The sequence below is a fragment of the Trematomus bernacchii genome, unplaced genomic scaffold (assembly GCF_902827165.1).
Source record: "Trematomus bernacchii unplaced genomic scaffold, fTreBer1.1, whole genome shotgun sequence".
In the NCBI taxonomy this organism is placed as follows: Eukaryota; Metazoa; Chordata; class Actinopteri; order Perciformes; family Nototheniidae; genus Trematomus; species Trematomus bernacchii.
The window spans coordinates 16,709,997-16,737,039 of NW_022987739.1; the positions used below are offsets into that span (position 1 = coordinate 16,709,997).

General features: G+C 40.9%; 1 protein-coding gene across 1 annotated transcript in view; it reads right to left on the reverse strand.

Annotated features, from left to right (window-relative positions):
- Positions 1–27,043, reverse strand: part of LOC117495943 (ephrin type-B receptor 1-like) — a 95,138-nt gene that overhangs the window by 58,561 nt on the left and 9,534 nt on the right. The window contains exons 2-5 of the mRNA XM_034147561.1: positions 2,951–3,015; positions 1,589–1,879; positions 680–898; positions 393–573 (exon numbers count right to left, since the gene is read on the reverse strand). Of these exons, the coding sequence (XP_034003452.1) occupies positions 393–573; positions 680–898; positions 1,589–1,879; positions 2,951–3,015 (756 nt within the window). The remainder of the gene's footprint in view (positions 1–392; positions 574–679; positions 899–1,588; positions 1,880–2,950; positions 3,016–27,043) is intronic.

The following is a 27,043-nucleotide window of genomic DNA, read 5'->3' on the forward strand; positions in this document are numbered from 1 at the left end:
TATATTCTATTTTATTCAGAATGGACTCAGCATGTAGTCCAGCTGGTAAACCAAGCCAGGATGTAATTATGGCACGTTTGTCATAGTGACTGGAAAACAAAGAGCATATATATGCACACAATTTGTTCAAAAGGTATTTTTCATGTAATATAATATGTAATATTTTTGGTTAATTCTGGCATGCATATAAGCTACAGTACTGCAAGATGCAAAAGCATTGTTGCTATGGCTCATTCTGAAAAGCACGATTGCTGGTTATTGATTTGCTGTCATACCAGCTAGTTAGCCTTTACTACAATATGAAACGCAAGTGCGACAAGGTCATCAGAGCAGGTTTAAAGAAATACAAATGTAAATAATTTAGCATACATGGCATTCATGCACAGATTTACCTCTGCAAACGTTGCCATTGTCCGGTTCAAACCCCGCCTTGCAGCTGCAGCTGCCGATGGGCACCATCCACTCCCCATCTCCGTTACAATAGAGCTTTATGGGCACGTCGACTTCCTCAGCGTTGGGAATACAACTTCCTCTAGCGATGACTAATGAGGTGGACTCTGCTCCAGTCAGTGTCTGTATAGAAAATCATAAGAAATGTCTACTTGAATGTCTGTATACACCAGCAACTACACCACATTCTGATGATAATAGCACACAGTTTTCAGTTTCTGGTCCATACCTCTGGGAAGAAAGCGAAGTTCTGAACCACGCTGGGACATTTCTTGTAGAACACTCTGACAGCCAGGAGGGACATGCAGGCTCCAAGATCCTGGAAGGCCAAGTGGAAACCTTTGCCTTTGGACAACGGTCCAAAACTCCTAACTTCTGTGTTCACCTTCATTAGTCTTCCCCCAAAATCAACCTGGGAGAAACTCTCATCTGCTGCGATGGTATCCACCTTACATTGACATACAGAGAGAGGGAAGGTTAGCAAAGCCAGAAGAAAGCTAGGGGAGTTAAAAAAGGTTTTACTGTCCCTGAGCTTTTGTTATTACTTTAGATACAATTATATTTGAAATATTTAGATAAGTAATGTTTGGTATTTTCTGTATAATACAGAATAACCTCATCTTAGAGTTTAGTAATGATTTGCTCTTTATTTATGTAGTGAACCTTGACAATAGCCCCAGAGAAGGCTGCTAGGAGATTTACAACAGTGGAAAAAACACAAACACAGGCAGTTAGATCTTTCTAGACTTTGATCAATTAACCTTGTGGATTCTTAATCAATTTGGGAATAGTGAATTGTTTTCTTCTGGATTGCACATTGTCAAATTACTACTTTTCATGGACTAATAAAACAAAAACAGCTTTGTGAATCAGCATTTTTCGGATAATCAAATAGGTTTTTTTGAATCCAGTATACTGCCCGTTTTAGTTTTCCCGCATTTACCACGACCAATAAACGTGAGAAAGGACACGAGAACATTTGAAATGAATTCAAACGATGACCATAACATAGTTAAACAGAATCAGCATCTTGGGTGTGTTCAGTGACATTGAGCATCATTGAAATGTTATTTTGAAAGGCACATTTTTAGTGTGGCAAATACTTCCAAAGCCAGCAGCTCTTCACACTTTGCAATACCTTAAGGAAAGGGGCATTGGCCCAGTACTCCACCCCTTTGATGCCCTCTGACACGGCCCTCTCAGTCTCCAGGTAGTACAGGTTGAAGGTCTCCTTGCAGGAGCCCAGAACGCTGGGGATGGAGGCGCAGTCGCGGACGGTGAAGCGGATCTCCACGTAGATGCGCTGCGCCGCCCGCCGGTCGATGTAAGTCGTGAGAAGCCAGTTGTTCTGGCTCGGCTCAAACACGTTGCACACCTGGTACGTCCTGATGGTGTTGAGGTTCTCATCGTAGCCACTCACCTCCTCCCACTGGGGGTGTGTGTGTGTGTGTGTGTGTGTGTGTGTGTGTGTGTGTGTGTGTGTGTGTGTGTGTGTGTGTGTGTGTGTGTGTGTGTGTGTGTGTGTGTGTGTGTGTGTGTGGAAGGGTAACAGAGGAGGGATGAGAGGGGAGGAAGTAGGGGAATAGGGGAGAGGAGAGGCCAACATGATTAATGGGTTTACCAAGACCTGACACAAATTAAACTTTATCTTTCCCTCCTTCCCATTTTGTCTCTCGCTCTCTTTTTGTACCTCTCCACTTCCCTCCCTACTATACTTTTTTTTCTCTCCTCTCACCTTTTTTGAAGAGGGACAACCATTCATCACAATTACAGCTGCTCACCTCTAACACACATACACCCACAGGCAGCAGACCATTGTTACCAGCTAGCAGCCAAGCCAGCATTTATAAAAAGAAAGAAAGAAGAAAGCCAGTTAAAGAACATATCCTCTTTAATTCTATACTGCTCTTTTTTTATTTTACTCTATTTTATGAATCTGTCGCTGGCGGACCCTTTTAATGTACACCTCCGTGATTCTCTGGAATCCATTCAACTCTGCATCAATAGCGATTAATTGGTGTCACCTTGTGACTGTAATTAAGATTGTGACGGAGTCCTTAATGGAGCGCCGCAAGGTGTACTCAAACTGTTTTCTCCAACGGTGCACACACCTATTAGGGCTGTGCAATTAATCGTATTTTAATCTCTTTATTTATTGGTATTTATTATTTTTGATATTATTTAGTTAAATGTAGATATAAATGTATAATTCTTATTTATTTGCATTGGTTTTTCAGTTGAATTATACTTAAAGTTCAGGGTAATCAACTGTTAAAAACACACTGTTCAAATTATTATTATTTATTTTTAAAAATTCAATAAATGGATGTTTTCAAAGTCAATGAACAATCGTATTTAATAATTGTGATATTAATATTGACGAAAAATAATCGTGATTAGGATTTTTGCCATAATCGAGCAGCCCTAACACCTATACACATGCATGCATATACCTCAAACACACACACAGACCCAGTACACCTCTGCACGTTGTTCTTACCCCATTGGCAGGGAACGAGATCCAGCCAAGCTCTGCTGTGGCCGTCCTTGTATCCATCACTGTCTCTGTGAGAGGAAAGGGGGAGAAAGACAGAGAGAGGTGAAGGGAGGAAGCTGCAGGAAGAGGACAGGTATGAGTTTAATTAACAGTCAGCTCAGGCACCAACTTTACTGCTGCATAGTGATGCGTGTCATTGGTGTCATTATTTGTAATGCTTCTCCCAACCCTATCATAAATAGATAAGTAGCCATATATAAACCATAAGAAATAATAATTCCTCTGGCTAAGTATTAAGAGAAGTAACAATGATACACAAAGGTTACAATTACAAACAATGGTATAATTTCCTTCTGAGTCTGTATTCAATTCATTGTTCAGTGTTATCTTCTACAAATATGTAAAATAGTATATTGAAATCCTGGTATAGAGTAATGAGGTCATTTGATATAGTAAGACCACCGTGTTTGCAGCCGGCCTGGTAGAACAAGTTTGCAACACTAATGGACGTTAGCGACAGAAATCAGTTAACAACAACCTTTGCAACAGCTATAACAGTTAGCAACAGAAGGCAGTTAGGAGCAGCAAGAGCAGTTACAGAAAGCTATTTACAGCAATAATTTCTACATCGAGTAGAGGGTGAAGGTGTCGGCAGCGGTGGTACTGTTTCAATCTCTGGCTATTGACTTGCAGATTAATTTATTGATTTAATAGAAGACCATATTTTTCAAATGAACACCGGCTCAGCACAGCAGGTGCAGAACATGAAATGACCTTAAGGCTTGTTGGGGTCCCTTCGGGGGTGTACCACGGATTAACTGTCATGTACAGAAAAGTTATAATTCACAGTTAGACCTATGGGAGCATCAAAACCAGTAGAAAAACCCTGATGGAACGGCTAAGAAAAGCATCTGTATTTCATATGTGTTAAGCCATTGAGGGGCAGGCACATGCATATCCTATGAACGATGCACAACTCAATCTGAGAAGCTGTTTTCTTTACTTTCAACCACACAAAGCTCATAAATAATAACCCCAATTGCCCTATTTAGACATGTTTGTGAAAGTGTGAAGTAAACTCATGGTGCAATAAACAGCAGGCATAGTCAAAATAAGGCTGGATAGAAAACTGCCAGCGCCACAATTGCTTTTATATCCAGAAATGTTGAAACCTTGCCTAAGAAATGTATTCTGTGATCGACCTTTGTGAGCAGCTTGACAGCCTGGCCCACTCCTGACATATGGCTTATGATCTCTTCAATTTTACCATTGACCCAAAAATAATGTATTCCATTTGATGGGGGAGTGACAGTTTGTTATCTGTCATCCACATACATTAAAAAGTAATACACTCAGCATACTTTAAGTTTGTATCATTATGGAAACCAGCATTGCAGAGTCATCTGCATATAAAAACAGTTCACATTGAGTGGAAGCCTTGAGGTCATTGAGAAATAATAGGCTTTAATTAAATAATAATTACATACAGGTGAAATCAGTCATTGGCAACAACAGCAATTAAACAGACAACCTTAATGTGGGAATGTGTGTTGGTAGCTATTACTGTAGCTGATCTGGATGCTTCTGATGACTTCATGTCCTCAGCTGAACCTCACAATGATCTGCTTCAGTAACCTCACATACTACCCTGACTCATAAATAACACCACAGCTGGGTGACCCACTGACACACACTGAACATCAAATACACACACACTCTTAGGTGGCAACACTAATGAGTGGAAGAACAACGAACCAATTGACTGCAAAAGCACAAATTAAATGTTTTTCATTCTGTGTCAATCTTGATAACTTGCTGTATAAGAGCCAGGATAAATGTTTTATGCACCTTTCTGTCTGCTATGAGCAAAGCCTGGCAGGCTGGGATTTGGAATATGAGAGAAAACTAGAGAATGCAATTCCTGAAGAAATTGCTAGTGGGTACGCTTTATGCTGAAAAGCTGACGCTGAATTGCTATGCTGAAATGTAATGTGTAACAAGAAAGTGAAGAATTTAGATTGAATGTGTGATGAGAGAAGAAAAGAAAGTAAAAAGACTTGGAAAAGCAGCAGAATATTTGAACTGCAATCTTTTGAACTAACTTGATGGCGAATGATCTGTCGCCATGGCAAAGAAATTTGATGACACCCCATAATACGCTTAGATGTGTTGATGGCTGCATCGTTACCAAACCTGTGAAGTTTTGGGCCGTTTGGAGCATTTTCACTGAAGTTATGAGAAAACCGTGTTTCATGGCGAGCATTGGGTTGCCATGGCAACGGCATTTGAGGAAATCTCAAAACTGTCCCGTAGATGTCTTCACGGCTGGACTGTTAGCACATATGTGAAGTTTGAGCACTTTTTGAACATTTTCATAGGAGTTATAGCAATATCGTGTTTTATTGCGAGGGATGCATTGCCATGGCAACAGCTTTTGAGGAAAACTCACTATTGGTACATAGACATGTTGAGGGCTGGAGCATTAACCATTATCTGAAGTCTGGTGCTGTTTTGACCCTTTTCATAGGCGTTACGACAACATAGTGTTTTATGGCGAGGGATGCATTTCCATGGAAACGGCATATGATGACACCCCATAATTGACGTAGAGCTGTTGAGGGCATCATCACCATTAACCATTATCTGAAGTCTGCTGCTGTTTTATGGCGAGGGATGCGTTACCATAGTAACACCACATTACGTAGCTTCAGATTTGATGTAGAGCCGTGTTAACCATTATCTGAAGTCTGCTGCTCTGAGCATGCCAGTTGGAGTTATGACATCATCGTGTTCCATGACACAGGTGTTTATATTTGAGCTAACGACATAATGAGACAGCTGTGTGTGTGTCCAGAGATCAAAGGTTTCCATGGTGATGTGCAGTAATCAGTGAGAGGAGAGCCTTTTCATTGTTCTGAATGAGAGATAAACCTCTTACATGTGAACGTTTTGTTGAAGAACCGTAACAGATATCGGTGAAATTTTAACGTGTGAAGCATCTCAAGGAATTTGAGCATCTGAAGTGTGCTTTTTGTGTACTTTCGGGTTAATAATGTGGCCTTTTTGGCAGATTAACTAAAGGTGTGCGGCTGCTAGGGATGGGTATCGTTTGAAATGTATCGATTCCGGTTCTGCTTATCGATTCCGGTTCTTATCGATTCCCCGTTTCAATTCCAAAATTGTAAAAGAAAGAGGTCAAACGTTTAGATAACAAAAATATCTTTATTCTTTTAAGCTTTAACTGACATTTTTACAAATAAAAAATATACACGCAATACAAATGTATTGCACAATAGCTGTGCTTTATTTTAACTGAGCTATGCCTGTGGCAAGCTATTAACAGGCATTACACTGTGCCTTGTCTTTTTCTTTTTTAGTGTAGTGGAGCCTCACTTTAGAGCGTTTACCGCGATCCATCTTTGGTGTTATGAAGTGACTGAGCTCGTGAACTGTCTACGGGAGGGCGGGGGGAGCATCGCTGCGGGGCAACTGTGGACCTCTCTCGCCTGTCAGCGCAACTTACATGATGCCGTTTTTAAAAAGTAAGGGCGGTGCCGGCCGTCAGCGTACCGAGCCGGCCGTCAACGCCCCGCTGACGACCGGCCGTTCTGTGATTCTCCAGAACACACAGATGGCCAGTCCGCCCTTACCCTGTATTCCCCCGGGTCACCGCGGCGCCGACGGACCCGGTGGAATACAGGGTCTACCGCGTTTAGGAACCGTTAAGCAGAACCGAAATTGTGTATTTTGTATGGGTACCCGGCATTTTCTTATCGGTTCTCATCTGGAACCGAGTTTCGGTTCCCAACCCTAGCGGCTGCTGCTGTGAGTAAAGATCAGCTTGAATTTACAATTGGCTTTAATGGAGACATGTTGAAAGTTTTTGTCACTTCATGCCCTCAAGAGGCATTTTGAGAAAATTATGTCTCAGGAGTGTAGGGTTTGGGAATTATGGCAGGTTTAAACAGAATTTCAAGCTGTCCTCCACTCTAGCTTTGAGATCACACACACTCTAGCGTTAACGAGCTGCGCAATACACACTAATGTTAAAATCTGAAGAAGGCCTCTTTACCAAGGTCTGAACAATGTTTAATATTTCTAAAAGTATGAATCCGATTTAAAAGTTGTTTAATATGAATAATGTCGGAAAGATGTGTAACATTTTAAAGTTGGAATGAGGTTTCTGAGTGAAAGTATGAAGGAACAGTTAGCAGTTGAAGTCGCATGAATATTTTTCAAGTCTGAAGAGATTCTCCATTGACTTTCATGTTAAACATTTGATGAATTATGGGATATATCTCGGGAATTATGAAAGTTATGAATGAGAAAAGTAATAGCAATCGATTCCCGACCGAGCTGAACGTTTTGATGTTTGAACGGAGTTTCTGCGATGTGGAATGTGGGAGAAGAAGACGGCCAAAATAACCCGGCGGAATAATAAAGAAATTTTGTGCGTAGCATAACAAGTAGTTGGAATGCTGTATCAGCATTCCAACTAAATGACTAATGGGAGTGATCTGGCTAACAGTGGTGGCAAATAAACTGCATTTGACAATTGTTGGTGCTTAACACATGTCAGCATTAACCCACATTTATAAAGAGGCAAAGGCTACCCTACACAGGGCCACCATACACAGGGCCACCTGCGCATCAGGACAGACATTCACATGCCTTCAGGAGAAATTGGGGTTCAGTATCTTGCCCAGGGACACTTTGAAAAGCTAACCAGAACAGCCGGAGATCAAACCACATACAGTCTGTTGGTGGACAACCAATGTACCTTATCTAGAGCCCCAACAACACCTAACATCTATGATGATATTAATGTCCATCAAAGGCAACTTAAAACTGTTAAAAAAAAATGAAATATATATTTTTCTCCCTTTCTCTCTGTCAGTTTCTGCCCTCTCCTAGGTTACTTGTAGGTGAACTTAGCTGCTGTATGCAACATTTACAGCAAGACAGGATGGGATGCCAAAGACAACATAAGTGAGTTGTTGAGCTAACACAGAGGCCTTTGTCATAAAACATGGTGCGAACATTCGACAACATCACACCACGAGGGAGCTGCAGGCAACCAGCCCCCCTTGATTCTTGACATGCTCTCTTCCTCCTGCACTTTCATTCTGTCACCCTGCCTCTCATTATCTCCTCCCCTCTTCATCCTCCTCCTTACATCCTCCCCACCTTCATTCACAGTCTTTTATCTCACCCTCTACCTTGGGTGCTTTTTTTTGGTCAACCAACGAGCCTAATTACAGCAGAATCCCCTCTTTCAGCTTTCCCCCGGGAATGAAGGTCGTTTGAGAGAATGAAAAGCTTGTCACGCGAAAATGTAGTCGTCTATAAAAAATCTTGGACCAAAGCTTATTCAAACGGTGACAATTGTCACTATCTAATTTGTAGCTTCGGTGCGTTTAGTGGAATGTTGTCAACAAAGATTTTCAAACACCAGTGGAATTTAAACCCAGTTTATTTATGCCTTGCATATTTTTGCCTGTTCAGATGTCTTTGAAGTTTGGGTAAAGAAAATGAGGCTAAAAAGAAAAATTGAAATGTAGAGAGCAATCCACAGTGTTGACAGAAGAGGTGTTAGAATAGCTCACGTAGTCTTACAAGCTGTACCTTGCAGCAAAGTCTAGCAAGAAGGCAGTGGATTCAGGGCTTTATACAGTTGAACCATGCCACCATATTTCTTCTTCAAACAAAGGGTTTACAGGCATATTCTCAGCAGTTTCAGCAAACGACACACACTTTGCTGCTAATATATTTGTTGGAAATTGATTGCACCATCATGCCCAGAAACTCTTGGGAGACCTCTGTGATTCATCATTTTATGTTATTACATCACGCTCACAGCCTGAGCATGATGACCCGGGAAATGAATGTGAAGTGTAAACAATAAAAAGCCTTTCGTTTTTAATGGATCTAACTTCCTATTTTAAACAGAATGAATATAAATAAATGAGAAAATAAACTACAGCAATGTCTGATCATGTATCTGGGCTGGGGCTAACCATATTTTTGTATTATTGATTCATGTTTTTTATTGAATTGAAAATGACAGCATCACCACATAAAGCAGAATATTCTAACATTAAAAAGGAAAATGGCAAAATGCTCTTCATAAATACTTCAAACGCACAAGGTAGCATTCTCTAACAGCTAACCCAAATATATTACATTTGCTGTCATATTGGACAAAGAAAAGCATCAAATCCTCCCATATGAGAAGCTTGAACAAGCAATTGTTTTGGATTTTTGGCAAAAAAACAAAACTGTACAACCCTTTTCTTCTTATGACTAAAATATTTGCAAATCATTATTTTCCACCTGCAATTACAGTAATAGACTAATTATTGTATTTACTTCATATCTTTGTACAATGAAAGCACAACATAACAAAACCATATCAGCAAACATGCCCTGTGAATTCTCAGTTTAATAGAGAATATTTCTAGGCTGGGCTTATTAGAGCGCATCTACTCATCAGTCTAATTAACAGCACACGGCACACACTTCTCTGTGCATAATAGGGTCTACTCTCCGATCAGCCTAATTAATTTTGACATATTGGTGGCTGTGATAGGAGTGTGCCCACCTCCCCTGCAGTGTCACACCTTCTAAACCACTGAGCAAAAACCAAAGCCATTTAATGGCAGAGGAAACAGCAGGTAAATCTGTGTGATATTGTCGCAGTCAAAGAGGCTGTTAAATCCTTGTTGTGGCCCGAGAGGGAATAATAAAAGTGTTTCCATCCCAGACTCTGAATTAGAAGTTATTCCATTGTTTCACTGGCTTGTCCACTTCCCCTTCCTCCATGTGTGTGGGTGTATGTGTGTGTGTGTGTGTGTGTGTGTGGTCAAATGGCAAGTGGGGTCAGTTCATCTGATGCTAATTAGTCTACTGTTCAAGACTGCAAATTAGTGTTGATTTATAAGCATCTGAATGTCTGTGTGTGCACTGTATGTGCCTCTAAAGGAAAGCCCATAATTACGCCTGGGAGCATTATACTCGTAGTTAAGGTGTCACAGGAAAATGACATGCAGACGCGCACATACTCAGCAGCCAAACACACGCTAAAATCCCTCCTGGAGTGAACGACGTCATGCTGCCAACAGAGGCAACCGCTGACCAATCAGGCGTGGGCGTGAAATGGCAGGGCATCACGACACACACATTCAGAGGCAGATGTTCACAAATCACATATATGTAGGCTATACAGATACACACACATTTTCTCTTTCTCTCTGCAGGAGTCACGCAGAGCAGCCTTTTCTCTTATTCCAACCCCCAAAAACAATTATGAAGACAATTATGAGGCAGTGCACACTGCTCTGACATTCTAAAAATACATATTTTACACATGGTACCTTGGTGAACATTATATTTACTCAGAGGAAATGGTGTAATTAATATTAAACAGGAAGGATAGCTTAACAAAAAAAATGGCTTGCATAAAAGGAAAGAAAGAAAGCAAGTTAGGCCCACAGGAGCTCCAGTATTATTCAGTGCTATACTCTGGTGTCTCAAAACTGCTACATGCATGCAGTTCCCTTCAAGCTACACTTTGGCTTGTACACAGCGTGCAAAGTGTCACCTGCTAATTTTTACACAGAACATATTTCTGAAGTACATGCTAATGGGCTGACCCTGTTCTCTTAAAAGAGTCTGTTCAGCAGATCAAAAACACATTGGATCAGCAAAAAAAAGACATACAGTATGCAACAGGAGTAGATTTACACCAGGAGCTGAGGTTGTTGTGAACAAAATCACAATGCTGCTACAATATCATGACACCTTCATGTCATATAATAAAGAGGGTGTTTGGCTTTGGTGCATTTTATCCATGTACCCTTGTCAAACTAACACAAAACTGTTTCACATGCAATTTGAATGTATTCTTAATGGTTTATAACCATCAAATTACTATATTTCTAAAGGAGCAGCAGCAGTTCTACTTCAAAAGTAATGAAACTTAGAGTACAGTACTTATCTGTATCGTTAGTAAATCGGATTAAAGCGCAGGTTGTACTGTATGACAAATTGGTTGAAATGTCCTGATTTCTAGTCCTTAGTCTGAATGAAGCGCAAAAGAAAAGCCTCTTTCAAACTCCACACTTCCAGTTAAATTGCATTTGTTGGGTAGTGAATTCACCTTCAGACCAAAATCCAGAGCCCAGTGTGAGAAAAGGTTTTTAGAGAGTACTTGTCCATGGACAAGTGAGTTTGGCAATTTACTTGTCCGAATACATTTTTCACTTGTCCAGAATGGAAAAATTGGGGCCACTGGAATCTTCTTCTTCGCCAACGTATTTTACATTTTCCCACGTTTTTTACGACACCGCTAACGTACTGTAAGTGAGCGGTAAGATTTTACTGCATCACACATACGTAGGGTTGGGTATAGTTTGGATTTTAACGATTCCGGTTCTGCTTTTCGATTCCGGTTATTTTCGGTTCTCGATTCCGGTTCTTTGAGAGGGTAAAAATAAGTCCCATGACAAACTGGGAGAAAAACATATTTATGAAAACATTAAGTCAAATCTGTATTCCTATTTACAAATCACTTCATACTGTTTAATTTCTTACGGTTATTGAATAAAATTATATAAAAATAATCTCTGCATTGTTTAGTTAGTTCTATGTGGTGCAGTTTGAGAATGTACAATTGGCCCAGTCTCCTCTGATGTTACACTGCAACCTGCCTGTGAGACAGAGTCCAACCACACATGTCCAACACATAGGCCTAATAATAATAATAATAATAATACATTATATTTATAGCCTATAGGCCTAGCGCTTTTCTACAACTCAAAGACGCTTGCATGCTTACACATGTCCTGCAATACACATGCTGCAGCTGCTCACTGTTTGTAAAAGTAAATAAATACTATTTTAATTTCAATAATGTATTTTCTATACCCTGCTTCATAAACAATACTGACATCCCTGTGCTCCTCCGAGTCTGGGGGTCGGGGGATGTGAGGACAGCGCGAGGACACAGACAGGGAGGCTGCTTTACTTCATAAAGGAAATGGCGTCAATATACAACATAGGAGCTAAAACGCTTAATAACCTTCATTACGTGTTAGAGAAAGAACATAAGAAAGTTTGACAAAGATTATGCTGTTAAACGGGCAGCGGGTCCGCTGTGTGTAGAAAGAGAGAGGGAGAGAGAGAGACGCTGAACTGCACCGTGCAACGATCAGATGATCCGGAACAGAGAGAGAGAGCTGCGGTCCGCGGGGCCCGGCCTCGCCTCCTGTCCTCACAACTCTTATTAATCCCGGTACCGGACAATTGTTATTTGTTCCTACTCGGCACCGAGTTTTGCTTCCCAACCCTGCCACTGTGCTACACGTCCCGCACTGCCCCGCCCCCGTCTAACAGTACAGAAAGCGGCGAGATGCATTTCCTTAGGAATCGACAAGCAGAACCGAAACTAACATTTCTAAACGAACAATGGCGGACACGGACAATTTGCGAATGAGTTCTGCCTTTTGTAAACTGAGTTTATCAATAATTTGTCAATAAATGAGGGCTAAAAACGTCACTTGTCCGCCGGACAAGTCAATTGAAAGATCTACTTGTCCGACATTGTAAATAACACGTCCCGGACGGTGGGACGTGTGCTTTTTCGCACACTGGAGCCCCTAAAGACTTCACACCTGTTTTCCCAGGCTGAAAAGTACTCACATTACCATAAAACAACCTGTGTCAGATTGGTGGAATACCCCTTTAAACTGTCAATTGAATACTTCTTTATACATCATTAGCAAGTATGTCCATCTGATGTTTTTTTTGCATCCGATGTATTTTTTCCGATTTCTCCTGCTTTATGAACTGTAAGAAACAAATGTGACTCACAGGGCTTTTGGTTCCATTGTATTTTAAATATAATGTCTGTTTATTTGCTTTTCCACCATGCAGGGACTTGAGGTATGTACCAATTCTGGGAAAGGCTATTTTGCCGCCCCTAATGGAGGCATTAGGTTGTTCAGGTAAGTGTAATTGAAAGGACTTTCTGGTAAAGGTCTGCCTTTATACTTTTATTTGATTGCTTAAATGACCTGTGTTGACAAACCATACTGGCTCTTTGCAGCAGTCCATTGGCTGTTTTCCCTTTCTCCTTTTTACTAGATGTAATGCTTTTTTCAAAAAGGCGCGTTTGTGCCAAGAGCATAATCCTGATGATAAAATATTCCTGTGTCAAAGTTCCACTTGAGGTTGCTGAATTGCTCTTTGTGGTGTTTAGCTTTGCTCTCTGGTTCGTGGCTGCTAAATTAGGTGCTACTCCTCTTTAAGCATTTTGGTTTTAGCCGCTGTCAGCTCCACTCTTATTTATGCACATTTAAAGTCCTTTTACCACGAGAGGTAATTCAAGCACCTCCGTCCCCGCTAAAACAGTAGACAACAGCACAGGGATCATTCTAAATAGAGCGGTTAACACTTTCTTCAAACCAATTTCCCTTCTGTTTTACTTCTTTATGCAGTGCATGGTGTTCACTTTAAAAAACGAGGCCAAAATTACAGAATATTCTTTTTCTTCTTGATTTTCTGCATCAATCAATAGCTACATTGTTTTGTTGGTACATTTAATAAAAGTGAGCAGTGCACGCTACAGTTCACATAATGCTTTAGTTTGTATTTATGAAATGTAAAGCCTCTAGTTGTAGACTGCAATATGGAGGCCTTATAACGTCCATTGATTTTACATGTGGAGCTGTATCAGTCTCACATGCATCTACGTATAACTTTCACTACGGCTCAATATAAATAACTAGTAAAGTGATACTTTTGTCTCCCTCTGCAGTACCATACACTGCTCAAAGATGATACTCCTCAGTTGTATGACAGCAATTCACCAGTGAACCATGGTGATGCTGTTGTTGTGTACAGTATATGTGAAAAGTTGTTGTTTGATATACTGTATGGAGGTGATATGTTGTTTTTTGTCATTGTGAGTAACTATTTATAAATCTTCAAAGCATGCACAACTTTTGACCCTTCCATAACACCAACCGAATCACCAGCAGCTAGCATGGAAGAAAAACCTTCCTGACAACAGGTGATAAACTGATGATAAATGGGCGCAGATTTAAAGGCATTCCTCCATCCATCTTCTCATTTTAGACGTTTCCAGGCCAAATACTCCCAGAAAGCAGTGTGCTCTCACAGCTACAGATGTGTGCACGAGTGAAACCACTGCCTTGAGGTATCAGATTGTTTTTCTCTTTGCTGTATGCCGTTGTGAATGGAAGCTTGGAGAGGCTCAGGGCCACCGTGCTAAAAAGAACAACCGAGCTGTCACACATGAACACTTATCTGTGACACACACACACACACACACACACACACACACACACACACACACACACACACACACACACACACACACACACACACACACACACACACACACACACACACACACACACACACACACACCACACACACACACACACACACACACACACACACATCACACACACACACACACACACACACACACACACACACACACACACACACACACACACACACACACACACACACAACACACACACACACACACAGCACACACACACACACACACACACACACACACACCACACACACACCACACACACACACACACACACACACACACACACACACACACACACACACACACACACACACACACACACACACACACACACACACACACACACACACACACACACACACACACACACACACCAGAGTTCCCGTTAGCCGGTAATTACCGGACAATGACCGGTAAAATATGCTGAAGTCCGGCAAATCTAAATCTCTCCGGTCAAAATGTCCGGTCAAAATAATTTTCCCTTAGCGCAATACCGCATCAGTTGCGCCACTTATGTGACAGACAAGAATAGTATGTGACAGACAAAAGAGTATGTGACAGACAAAAATTGTCAATTCTAATGTCTAACACTTAATGTGGAGAAAGAGATGTCCTGTATGGGTTGATTGTGCGTTGATCTGTTGGTAATGCCTCGGGGTTCCGGTGGGCATGTAAACAAATGCATAATGCTGCGCTATACTTTGTGGCCTCATCCGGTTGCATAGCGACGCTTATTGTTTAGGTGTCTTTTAACAAGCAGGTAGTCATATCATTAGCTAGAACTAGCTAGATCTGATCGATATGGACATAAATGCGAGTAAAGTCTAATCTGACAGGAGAGAGAGATCGGCTGCTGCTGACGAGTCGACACGCAGCTCTGCATGATCCCCTGCAGCGGCGAGCAGAGCAAAACACACTTCAGGTTAGAAAATCACACGTAGCTATTTTAATTACCTCTCAAACTACCTAAACTAGTTATAGATATGTTTAGTTTTACTGTCGGGTCACTCATTACTGGATCCGCGAGCTGCATGATACTGACGGGCTGTCAGGAGAAGGAGAGAGCGCTCCGTTTATTATTCCCGCGTTTTTGTAAATTACTGTACACTTTTGAATAATGTAGTTAATCTACTATAATTAGTTTGTTTAATGTCGAATCATATCAATTTGTTTTAAAGCTCAATAAATAACAAAGAAGACCTTTAACCGGCACTTATCTAATTTTGTCCGGAAGATTTCAACTTTAACGGACATGTTGACCGGCAAAAAAATATTCTAACGGGAACTCACACACACACACACACACACACACACACACACACACACACACACACACACACACACACACACACACACACACACACACACACACACACACACACACACACACACACACACACACACACACACACACACACACACACACACACACACACACACACACACACACACACACACACACAACCACACACACACCACACACACCCACACACACACACACACACACACACACACACACACACACACACACACACACACACACACACACACACACACACACACACACACACACACACACACACCTTTGTTTGTGCCCTTTATTTTCTCCCTCAGTCTCGGATGTCACCTCCTCTCATATCTGTTGTTAACAGCCTTGACCTAGACAATTTGTAGTGTCATGATTTCACCTTATGAAAGAAGACATGCGCTTCGTGTTCAAAAATACATCATATCATCGTTGACCTATACAAAAAAGCTTCCGTCTGAAGAACCCCTGTTGAATCCGACCTGATACCCATGCATTTAAGGTACTCCATCGCTTTTGAAAAAAACTAAGTTGAGAAATGCTTACACATACTGTAGCTGCATAATTATTTGCAATAGTATAGTTTTATAACTTGTCAATAGGACATATTATATGTTAGATAATTCAATGCAACACAGGAAAACGGGGAAGACCTGTCAACACAAAACATGGTCTTTAAAGACGCAGGGAAGGTTTGTGGACTCAAACAGAAGGTGTATACTAGTTCTGCAGAATATGATTGCTCGTCACAGTATGGCATGTCATTATAAACGCAGCTGCAGCTTTGCAAGTTTTTAGACAATAGGGTGTCACTGTAAAAAATGAATAAATAACTAGGTTATTGTCTTTCAGAAAAAAACGGCACGACAATAAAAACGAGAACATATTGGATTCTTATTTTTAGAACTGAGCCCTGATGAAGCCTGTCGTTCTCTCTCTTTCTCTCGGGAAGAAAACTTTTAAACTGCCACTACCACAAAAAGAAACGTGCACACACACACACTCACATGCACGCTCGCTCAGAGACACAAGCACTGTGTGAAGCATCCAGTCTGTCAATGTGGCAGAATCCTTTGTGCCTTTGTGAGTAACACAAGGGGAACATGCCTCTAACTGACATGCTGTGTTTTAAAGGAGAGTGTGTAGACGCCACATGAGACATCGTCACATGCCGGATCGCTTGCTAACGCGAATGTTGAGTGCATTGATAGGACGTGTAATTCAGAGGGATACAGAAGTGGACATGGGTGAGACTGATTTAGCTTTTTTAGGCACTAAATACACATTTCTGTGCCAACTATGGAACATATGGTGAATGGGATTGGCAGCCATTAAAAAAAAACTAGGGACGTAGGTGTGATGGGGCTAGAGGACAATGGATATATAGGCTTGGTTTCTGTGGTCAAGTTTTATTGAATGCTCAGTAAGCTAGGTGAGCTGTTGAACTGCTCATAGAGAAACATTGAATTAATCCTGAAGCCAGAGAAGCACCAATCTCAATAATGGCCTTATTTAGCAGATTGGGTTATAGTTGCCAGATTTAAAGTGCTTCACAATAAAGGCAGTGTCTGGCCTTTACTGGTAAACCTGAGGTGTTCACATGTCTTTAGAGGATACAATAATCACAAAGCATCTGAATAGGTTCAATGCAGCAAGGAAACATTGTGAAGGTTTGAGGAACAAAAAAAAGCAGTGGATGAGATTACTCGTTATCAGCTGAAGTGATTACCACACTTCCGTCCTCCTCCATCTCATCATTTCGGACCAATGCCTCTGCCACACAGCGTCCATGGACCTTTCATAGGATTCGGTATCTGAATTGGTATCAGGAGAGGGAGATCTGCAGAATATTACCTGCCCTTGCATTGCACTGTAATAGTGATTAAGTACCCTTCAACATGGGATATAGTGGGGGTTCAATAGGTGATGGATGCTTTGAAGATCAAATATAAAGCTAAATGGGCACCACAGTGATTTAATATTGACTTTCAATAACGTTAGGAAATCCACAAGAGAGGGATTAAAAAGGGACGCTCAATATTGAGGCAGCTGTGGCTGTGATATCCTGATGTTAAGTCACTAGTATGGGTCCAGCTCCAAAGAAAGCTGAGACCTTTGTTTCCCATAACACATCAACATGATCACCAGTTGGAGACTCAGTCAGGATCTTGCTTCCGTTTTTAACCCTGTTTTATGCAAACAGCTTTATGAAACACATCTTGGTTGCTTTTACCGTAAGTTTAAAAAGAAAGTGGATTTTAGTCAACGAACAGGTCCAAGAATATCACTTTTTACACCAGGTATAAAGTATTTATTTGACCAATTGTGGAATTTCTTTTATTTTGTCGTTTTATTTTTTCATTTAAGAGAATGTGTTGGTTTATGAGCTAGTCTTGGACTCAAGCGGTTGGAACACAGCTTTAAAAAAGGTACTGCCTGCCTTCAAATGGTTCCAATCCTACAGAAAATATTCAAGCTTCTCGGGTGAATATTCTGCAGCTCCGTCCCCACATACCATTGGGGTTCCTCAAGGCTCTATTGTAGGGTCTCCTGTTCTCGTTGAATATGTGCTTAATAATAAGCTTAATTTGCTTTTGGGTAGATCCATGTTCCATGTTTGTAAGACAGTATTTCTTAATATCAATTTGCAGTCTCCAAACCGTTATACCAGCCTACATTACTGGGGTTATTTACGTTTATTTTCTCAGAATAGACAAAGCAACAGAGGTATTTACCGTGTTCAAGTAAATGTTGCTTAATTTAAAGTAAGTGTCTCCTGGCTGGCTGATATAATTAGGAGAAAACCAGTCTAAACTCAAATCTTCTGAAACAAACGGGCGTGTAATGATTATAATGCAGAAATGCATATCAACTGAACTTTTAGTGTCTTCTGTTTGATGTTCAGAAACTGCCACTTTAGAGTAGAAGAGGCAACAACTTCAACTGTCATAAAAGTCACAAACTCACAAAACTGGTAACTACTAATTCCAGCAGGGTTTTAAAAGCATCAAGAGATTTCAAATGATTTCACTGTGTGTGTCTAAGGCCTGCCAGTCAGAAGTGAAAGATGAGTGGGACACAAAATCAGAAGAGGCAGAACTGAAAGCTACACATTGAAGCATAACGGCTCCAAACACCAACATTTAATCTCCAAGCATCAAAACCATAATCCCCCACATGTTCCCTCAAATCAATCTTAAGTAAATATGCTTCCATTTTATGTTTCTTTTGCATTTGACATGTAAACTGACATTCATTTAGAAACCCACGGGCATCCATCAAGTGGGGTGTCAAAATAATTGTATAAGAGCTTTGCGATCAGAGAAATCCTGATGGAAGAGGACTCAGTAGCTGAATAGAAACTTTGTTGAAAGGAAATAGGCCACAGTGTGTATTATGTGTCTAAGTACATCTACACTGCATCTCAAACAGCGACAAGCTCATCCTATCCACAAAGAGAACACCCACAACAGCATTACAGCCTCTTAAGTGCATTGAGGAGACTGAAAACTAAGTTGAACAAAAAAACACATCTCCAGAGTGTTGAAGACTGCAACAAGACAACCTTCTCAGCCAAGCCTACCATTAAAGATCTATTGTATGAAGAAACAGATCGTTTAAAGTGGTCTGAATAAGGATGAGTTCTTCAAGTAAGCAAACATTACACTTGGAGGAATATTGTACTTAAAAAAACAATCATGAATTGATTAAAGGTAGGGTAGGTAAGTTTGAGAAACCGGCTCGAGATACACTTTTTGTTATATTCCATGGAATGCTCTTAACATCCCGATAGCAATGAATATCTTAAGTGCTTTGACAAAAAATCCATACAAAAAATGTCATCTGTGGAAGCCGTAGTACTGTAAAAAGTACGACCAATCATTTTAGCCGGCCCGGCTAAAATAACTGGATGGCCTACCTGCCCATCAGCCTTCCATCTGTGCACAAACTTATCTCGTGCCCTCATTGGTCATGTGCGCGTTCGTGTGTGTTGGAGGAGGGGCTCTATAAGGAAGTGGCAGATTTTCTCCGGTTGTGTATTTTCAAATTCTAGCGATCTCGAGCCGGTTTCTCAAACTTACCTACCCCACCTTTAATGATTTGAAGTATAAAATGCCAGAGGGAAAAAGGCTAATAAATATACATGCAGTCCAAAAACTAGATGTTCAGCTCATGATTAAAAATCATGTGTCCAAAAACTTGAGTGGCTCGAATAAGTGAATATGTGGCACAAATATTTCCTAAAGATGACATGAACATGTGTCCTTTTCTAAAATTATTGCTACCAATTATTTCGCTGTAAATTAAATGTCATAGCCACCCCAATATCCCTGTTTTTTCTTGTGTTTCTCAAATCCCTGTATCTCTCTCACTCTCCTGGTTCCTAGGTTCCTGCTCAGCCTTCACGCCTGACATCAATCAGCTCATCACCTCTCTCACTCTCCTGGCCCGCTGCTCTTCCAACACACCTGCCTGCCCTCAGCTCATCACATATCCAGCGTATCAACCCTGGCTCTTCTCCCGCTCGGTGAAAGATTGTCTTCACGGTTAAAGTGGTAGCTACGCTCGGACCAAGGTGTAAACTCTATCAGATATAGCTTTCCTTGTTAACAAAGTCATTGCTTCATTGTTTCCTGTGCTCCAGGATTTCTGTTGGCTCGTGTGCTCATCTGCCTTAGCCTCAGGTTATTGAACCTGTGGCCTTTACTGTCCCGACCCAGCTCTTGTCCTGATATGATGTCAGCATCAATGTTAGTTGTCAAAGAGGGGAGACAATTAATGTTGCACTTGTACAGCTGTAATGGAGTTCTTCTTTGTGTCTTTCATCATCTTTCATCTTGTCCTGCCATACATATCAAGAAGAAGCAAGGATGCAATTTTCGTGTCCAACGATAATAGAACCAAAGCATTCTATTAACAGCATAATGACAAGAGCACAGACAAAGACCAGTTAATGACAATAAACGCCTTTGTTTAGCTGAAACTATCCTTATAAATGTCACTCATGTTCCTGTATCAATATCATGTGGTTTTATAAAAAAATATAGTAGGGTTTGTGAATAACGTAAATGGTTTTATCTGCCAACTTCAACTATCTGTAAAACATTTGGACAGACCATAGCAATTATCTTTTTTTATTTGTATTAAATACATTTGTGTTGGTTTTCCAGAAGAAACAACAAGCCTTGTGTACAAAAGATGGCAGGTACGTGGTTAGTATCCAGCAGTGAAATGTCAAGGTAATCTGAACATACATTTATAATTTGCTTTACTGATATTCTGTACCAGGACAAGTGTGGCCTGACAAGCCAATCGATATTTCCCAAATTCAAAATACACTGCAAAGCCGATGTACCAGTTTTAATTGAACACCATCCCCCCACCATACAGATGGGATGTAACAAGCTGGCTCAGGCTTCAAGCATTATATTGTTAACCAGGCTTTTCCTTGCTTGATATAAAAGAGGTTGTCTAATCATCTAATTTGCATTCTTAAAAAGGCAGACCATTAGTCACAGATCTGTTTATCACATGTCAGCATGTGTCTCCGCTGGTCTCCCCGGCGACAGCCAGAGAAAGAGAGAAATGAACAAAGGAAGAGGGATATATCAGCTGACCACATGCCACCATGCCTCTGCTGTATCTCCCAAGACAGTCTCCAGCTATCAGCGGGTCAATCTGTTGACAGATGTTCTGCCAAAACCAGCCTGGAAGACATCCGCTCGCTCAGAGAGACACCTTATGCTAACTCAGGGTGTGCAGCATGCCTATGAGACACATGCTCACACAGTATGAAGCTTGGTTAGGTCAGTGTGGAGCCACACACTTCCAGACTCAGTGTAGACCACCAATGTGAGGGGAGGGTAAGCACGGCCCAGAGCAAGAAACCTTTGCGAGCATAAGGCAACAATAGGTTAGTGTTGTCAACAGACCATATATTTTTAGTCAGAATATCCATTGTCTCTAGTTCTCAGAAATATTATTTAATGTTTAAAATAATGGAGGTAATCCAAAGGGAAAACAAACAATTAATCAGCCTAATTTGATCAATTACAATTATTTTAATTGTCAGACATTCTCTGGAAACATCTTTTCAGATGTGAAAAGTTACTGCTTTTCCCTATTTAGTTGTAATAATTTAAACTAATTTAACCGGTTAAAAATGCCTTGTTCATATAAAACAACACATATTGGTAGAGAAACTTAACATTCATCAACAGAAAAATCAAAATATGTCACATTGCTTGGCAAACTCTTTAATTGCTAACCAATTTTTTCCAAACGAAAACATGCCTACCCAGCCACAGCCTGTTCACCCTGCTGCCGTCTGGCACAGATACAGAAGTATCTGCTGCCATACCACCTGACTACAGAGCAGCTTTTATCCTTGGTCTTTGAGACTCCTCACCTCCACAATCTACCATAAATACATCACATAGAAGTGTCTGTTTTTGCTGCTTTTACATATAACAGAGACAACTGCCTTCCATCCACTGCAATGCCAGAGCACTTGTTGGAAATGGAAACATTTTTTTGAGTCTATCTTCCAAAACAGATAGTAAAAAGCATGTTTACAAATTTGAATGCAACTTTGAATGCAAACCTAGAAGTTCCAGTGAACTTTGAGTCTTTATAAACAACCACAATCTTTGGCATCAAAGTAATAGACTATATTAGTGGGTTTATCAAAGAAAAGGGGATTCGAAGACTGACTAACTCGTAAAATGTCATATGCTTCTATGAAATGGTAATAGCAAATAATAGATTTTGTAAGAAATTCTTTAACATTTACCATTTTAGATCACCCGTTTCTTAATAAAATGCACAGAGGCCACTTCAACATTTGGGTGTGTGCAGTGCTAGCATCGAAAATACATGAGAAACTCAAACCCACCACGTTTGTGTCACAACAGGCGTAATTTAAAGAAGCAGAGTTCGGCAAAAGGGCAGCTGTACCGTGGCATGCCACAGCTATTTTCTGAGTCAGTGAGGATGATTATGTAAAATCTGCATGCAAGTTAAGGTAAACCAAGCATACCTAAACAATTTCAGCAATGTGTGAGAGATGTTTGGCCGTGGGAGAGGAATTTAAACATTGCTCCTTGAGGTAGAAACCTGAGCAGGATCAATTGCTGAGCGGGGGGCGGCAGGAGAGACGGGGGTTACATTTAACTACAATGTTTTGGTATATAGCATTTGCAATTTCTTAAGAGTTTACCGTTGCTTTTGTTTTATTTCCATGTCACTTTGACGGGTTCCACACTCATCATGTGCCTTGAAGATGTTGTGTTTGAGAGCAAAACGTATGGCTTTGTGCGTGAGTGTGTGAGGGTCGTCAAAGTCAAGTATTGGTGTGTAGTCAACCGCATATGTTGGCTTGAGTACACACCTGCTGTCATAGAGATGTGCCTGTGTCTCTTTCTGAATCCACCCTGAGGGCTGCAATACAACAGCTGCATCCAAGTTCACTTTTCTTCTGTCTGTGAATCTCTGCTTCCCTCCCTCCCCATCGCGACCTCTGCCCCATTCACTTCTGTCTTTTACTTTCTGTGAGTCTCGGAGGACAGTTTGCCAGTGTTCAAGTTTAAATTGGATCCCCAGCTGAGTGTTGCTCTCTGCTGTGGCCTTCCTAAATCTCTTTAAAAATAAATACAGTGCACTCAAAGAGGCAGTGAAGTAAGAGTTGTACAAGTTGGACTCGATCATGTATCAGGCATCACCTAAGAGAAAGATACTGCCAATATATGGTAACAGTTTTTATCAATGTCATCAGTTAGGGCAAGACTATGTTTGTGAAATATATTGCTTAGTTTTTGACAATATTCATACTTGAATTTGAATAATGGACAAGATTATACTGAAAACAATGTGACGTTTATCATGAACATTATCATTTTTCTTTAACTAGCTAAATTAGCATTTCAGCACTTTTGATGACAAATAATAAGCTCAATGACCAACTGGAAAAAAATAGACCTGAAATAAAATGTGTTTTAAGAATACCTTTTCTTCCCTAGTCCTCAAGAGCAAAATGCATACAACATTTACTTGTACAGTAACTGTTGATGTTAGCACCACACATTAGCCTTAGGCCCCGGCTCCACGGGAACGCATACGGCAAAACGCATCGGAGTAACGCAAACAAGCTTCCGCCCACACGCAATATACACCGGATTGTGTCAAGCTCCACGAGACGGCTCCGTTTACATCAAACCGCTGGAAAAGCTGCAGTACATATGCCGAGCCTGTACGTGGAGCTGTAACTTCCTCCACAAAAGCAGCAACTTCCTCCACAAAAGCAGCGAAGAAGAATGGTTGTCATGGCTGCACTTCTGTTTATTCTCCGCGGTGGGGGCCGAGGGATCCGGGCAGAGTTTTTCGCCGGTCAACGTGTGTTAAAGTTGAAATCTTCCGGACAAAATTATAAAAGTGCCGGTCAAAGGTCTTCTTTGTTATTTATTGAGCTTTAAAACAAATGAATAACGACGATATAATGATATATGATAATAAAATACACGGAGGCTGTCTCTTTTTCCTCTCTTCTGACAGCGTCAGTGTCTGTCTCATGCAGCAGCTGATCCAGTAATGAGTGACCCGACAGTAAAAATAAACATATTTATAACTAGTTTAGGTAGTTTGAGAGGTAATTAAAATAGCTAAGGGTGATGATCTGACTTGAAGTGTGTGTTTTGCTCCCGCTGCATCACAGCGGGAGGAGCTGCGTGTCTCCGTCCTGTCAGATTAGACTTCACTCGCGTTTATGTCCATATCGAGATAAAGATAAATAATCTGAATTCAGTGTGCAGTGGACTTTTGCGGGGGTGAGCAGCAGAGGTGGGGAGAGGCGGGGCTATTGCGTCGTCATTATCAGAAACAGATGACCGTATAGGCTACCACACGGCCCCGTTGGACCCCCCAGAGCGCTCCGTTCCCAGATCTATCCACCTTTGGACCCGTTGTCGTTTGCAGGGTCTGTTTCTACGTTTCCGTTACGGCGTCGTCTAGCTTAAAGGGCTATACGCATGAGATATATGCGGATTCAACCCGTTTTCGTTCCCGTGGAGCCTAGGCCTTAGTCTGATAGTATACTAGAAATGTGTTAAGAATGGTTGTTAACCTCAATATTGGAAACACCTCCGGCCTACAACACATGTAAGTCAATGAAACATAGTGTTGTTTTATGTGACTGCATTATATACATAATTTTTTCCTTTCCTTTTTTTGGGTAATTCACTTTTATGTCATAGCTCCTGACAAATTCTGAATGTACAATTGTAGTCAACTGAGAGGTGACTGAACGTGATTTAAATCTCGCAAAACAAATGCTGTGTATATGATTGGGATGGCAGAGTGTACACCAAAGATGTTGTTCCAGTGAAGATATTATACAAACAATCAAGTATTCTGTACGCTATTGTGTGTACTCCAGGCAAGGACCCAAATAAAAAATGTATTTGCTCATTGTGAGGTGAAGAAATGTGTTTCAGCTCAGAAGGGTCCAGCTGGGCCAGAGGCTTAAAGCACACACTGCATTGTATGTTTGCAATATAGCTGTGTTGGTATTGTAAATACTAAATCTGGCTCATTTCCGCCTGTTCCTCCCATCTCTCTTTCCTCAAAGACAATGCCTTAAACAAGGGCCAGTTCTCAAAGTCCATATTTGTGATTTGCAATCTCAGTTTCATTAGCAGCCATCACGAGAGCTTTGCCTATTAAATAATAACATAAAAGGCATATATAATTTGATGTAAAATCTAAAGCTGACACAAGTGTAAATGCTGATGGTTCCTGTGGGTGTCTGACATATGTATAACTATGTATGTGTTCACAGTTTTATATTTTAAATTTCACAGTAGTCAGAAATTGCCGGTTGGATTACAGGCCTGCTAACAGCCACTCAAACACCAAGAGCTTGTTAAAATGGCTCCCCTGTGGGAGGGACCTGACACTTATTGGCTCTCTGCTGCGATGTCAAACTGCACACGGCTAATCACTGGGTTCACCGTCTCTATATGCACAACTTCTTTCTTCTTTCTTTAACTCATTTTCTGTCTTCGATCCATCTTTTGCTCTCTCCAACTCTCAGGAGATATCCTATCATAACTGATGTCACGCAGAGTAAAACTGTCACACTAAAATTGCTCCCGTCGAGTTTCTGCTCTGCCCTGGTTTTTGCTTTGCCCCAGTTTTACTGAAAACTAATAAGGAGAACAGAAAGAGAAAGAAATAGAATCACACAAAATCCTGAAATGTGGGGTCATGATTAGGGCATCGTTCATGCCTCTGACATTTTGACAGACAAAAGCCGTCACTCAAGAGTACACGTGTCGGACCTGAACAATAATCTTCCTTTTTCCTGCGGTCACTTTCTTTCTCTTCCCGAGCCGAACAAGTGAACGCCCCGCTGCTCCAGCAGAGCGGCTCTGCGGCCCGAAGAACAGAAGCATGTGGCTGTAAAAGGCAGGTGTGGATGAAACCAAGCAAGTGTAAAACTGCTATTAAGGAGCACTGGCGCTTAAAGAGCACCTTCTAAGTTGATGTAGTTTAAACTAGAATAGAAACACAGGACAAGGGTTCCTCTACTCGGTGCAGGTAGAGAACTGAAATTATAAGAAGTGGTTTTGACAAAGAGATAAATAACTTCTGACATCTGCAGAAACAGTGATATATTTAATTGATTCAACATTCTTTCATAGTTTTCATTTGATCCTCAAGGTCGTTTATAGTTTTTTCAGGCTTTTCAAAATTGTGAAGATCTTATGCTTTGTTGTAAATACATTTTCTTCACTGACAGTTGCTTTGTGCTTCTTGTCATTTTGAGGGAAACACAAAGGGGGGATATTACTAAAAATATATTTGTCCTGTGTTTCGAAGTGCATGAGTTTTTCTTTATTTTGATGTTCACTTGGACAGACTAGTTAAATAAATGACTCATAATTATGTTGCCTTTCAGACCATTTACATACAAAAAATATATATCTATAAAAACAAACTAGAGGAAAGGGAAAACCCAAAAATAACATAATAGGGTCCCTTTAAACATAAAATAGAATGATCAATTGACGCCCATTGTACTTCCATATGAGGTCCAACAACATGCCAACTAATGGGCGAGTATAGCGTAGTATGGGCCAGGCTGTTCAAAAACCTTGCTTTTGATTACATTTTGAATATTTTTCCATGTATTTTGTCCCCCGATACTTGATGGATGTCCTCTCCCTCTTTTCTTTAGATTCAACAGTGACACAGCAGTCCTTCATTTCCAGTGTGGCTGTGAGACCATATGCCCACGACAGGAACCCTCAAGACGCTGGCACCGTGCCCACTCTCAACCAGCTAATAAATAATGGGCCATTATGTTCAATCATATGCTGAGATGAGATGTAAAGGGTCTAAAGCTCAGAGCTGCAGTAGGCAT